The sequence below is a fragment of the Nicotiana tomentosiformis genome, chromosome 3 (assembly GCF_000390325.3).
Source record: "Nicotiana tomentosiformis chromosome 3, ASM39032v3, whole genome shotgun sequence".
Taxonomy (NCBI): domain Eukaryota; kingdom Viridiplantae; phylum Streptophyta; class Magnoliopsida; order Solanales; family Solanaceae; genus Nicotiana; species Nicotiana tomentosiformis.
In genome coordinates this window covers 52,767,485-52,769,086 of record NC_090814.1, presented here as the reverse complement: position 1 = coordinate 52,769,086, position 1,602 = coordinate 52,767,485, and the positions used below count along the sequence as shown (strand labels likewise).

General features: G+C 45.1%; 1 protein-coding gene across 1 annotated transcript; it reads right to left on the bottom strand.

Annotated features, from left to right (window-relative positions):
- Positions 1-410: 410 nt before the first annotated feature.
- LOC138907814 (uncharacterized) lies at positions 411-1,010 on the bottom strand. The gene is made up of 2 exons (XM_070198431.1): positions 862-1,010; positions 411-771 (listed from the first exon to the last, which is right to left on the bottom strand). The coding sequence occupies exons 1-2, from the start codon at positions 1,008-1,010 to the stop codon at positions 411-413; spliced, it is 510 nt and encodes a 169-aa protein (XP_070054532.1).
- Between the last annotated feature and the right edge of the window lie 592 nt (positions 1,011-1,602).

Sequence of the window (1,602 nt, the reverse complement as noted above, 5' to 3'; positions counted from 1 at the left end):
AATCTCCCAACATGGATAAACATATAAGTAGGTCACAAATATACGAAGCTCACCCATAAGCGGAGCATAATAGGAGGACCCGCCTCAATATTCAGAACCGACTCAAATTAAGGTAAAATATCCTTTTATAACAAGTCAGGATAATACCTGTAATGACACCATATCGTGTAGTGGCCTCAGCCACATCATAGCAAATATATCAATGTGCTAGGCCTCTCCCTATAGGGTGCCCTCTACCCGCCTGTCCTCCACCCCCTAACTGGTTGTGCACGTGGGGTAGTAACTGTATTGGGGCCCGCAACCTGAGTGTTCTGATGAAATCCGCCTCTCCCAAGTCTGGGATAATCTCTCATGATGTGCCTAGTAATACCACACTCATAACAACCCTTCTGAGATAGCGACTGCTCGTACTAAGTTTGTGCCGGATAACTGAAATAACCACTATAAGAATCTCGTGTCGGTGGTGCACTATAAGAACTTACTTGAGCACCCAGAGTAATTTGATGTCTGGATTGAGCTGGCTGACTGCTCGAGCCTCCGCCATAATGGGTCATAGCTGAAGAGCTTTTGGCCTCCTTAGACTCCCTTTCCTCACCTAGAACACGCTCAATCCTCCTTGTAATCTCTACTACTTGCTGAAATGGAGTATCGGTTTGCAACTCTTGAGCCATGCATATTTTAAGATCAAAATCGATCCCCTCAATGAATCTGCAGTCCCGCTCTCTAACGGTAGGAACCAAAGTAGGTGCATGACGGGCTAACTCACTGAACCTGATGGCATATTCTGACACTGTCATGGTGCCCTGATGCAACCGTTCAAACTCTGTGCGCCACGCATCTCAGAGAGTCTAGGGAACAAACTTTTTCAAGAACGTCTTTGAAAACTGAGCCCAAGTAGGTGGTATTGCATCGGCTGGTCTACCTTCTTCATAGACTTGCCACCACTGATTCGCTGCTCCTGACAGCTGAAATGTAGTAAAGGCGACTCCGCTCACTTCCACAATAACCATGCTGCGGAGAATACGGTGACGCTTTTCTAGAACTCCCTAAGCATCCTCAGTAGATGTGCCACTAAACGTAGGTGGACCATATCTCTTAAATCTCTCAAGTCTCTTTTGTTCTTCTTCTGATGCCTCTGGCCTAACCTGAGGCTGAACCGAAATAACAGGCTGTACTGGTGTTACATACGAAACCGAGCCAATGTAAACCCGTTGCTCTGGTGAGACGACCCGGTAGGTTATTTTGAAAATTTAAGTCTCGTTTGGAAGTATAAGGCCCTGAATAGCTTCGTATTATTTGTATTGACTTGCGTGCATGGTTGAATTCAAGTACCGGATGATTCAGAATGATTTGGGACACTTAGTCCCTAGAACAGAAACGTAAGCCTTAGGATTTTGACCGTAGTCGAAACTGTGTGAAGACGACTTCGGAATGTAGTTCCATCGGTTCTGTTAGCTTTGTTTGATATGTTTGGACTTAGGAGTGTGTCCGGACTGTGAATTTGAAGTCTGTAGCTGATTTAGGCTTGAAATGGCGAAAGTCGAATTTTTGGAAATTTTGACCGGAAGTGGACTTTTTGATATCGGGGTCGGATTTTAATTC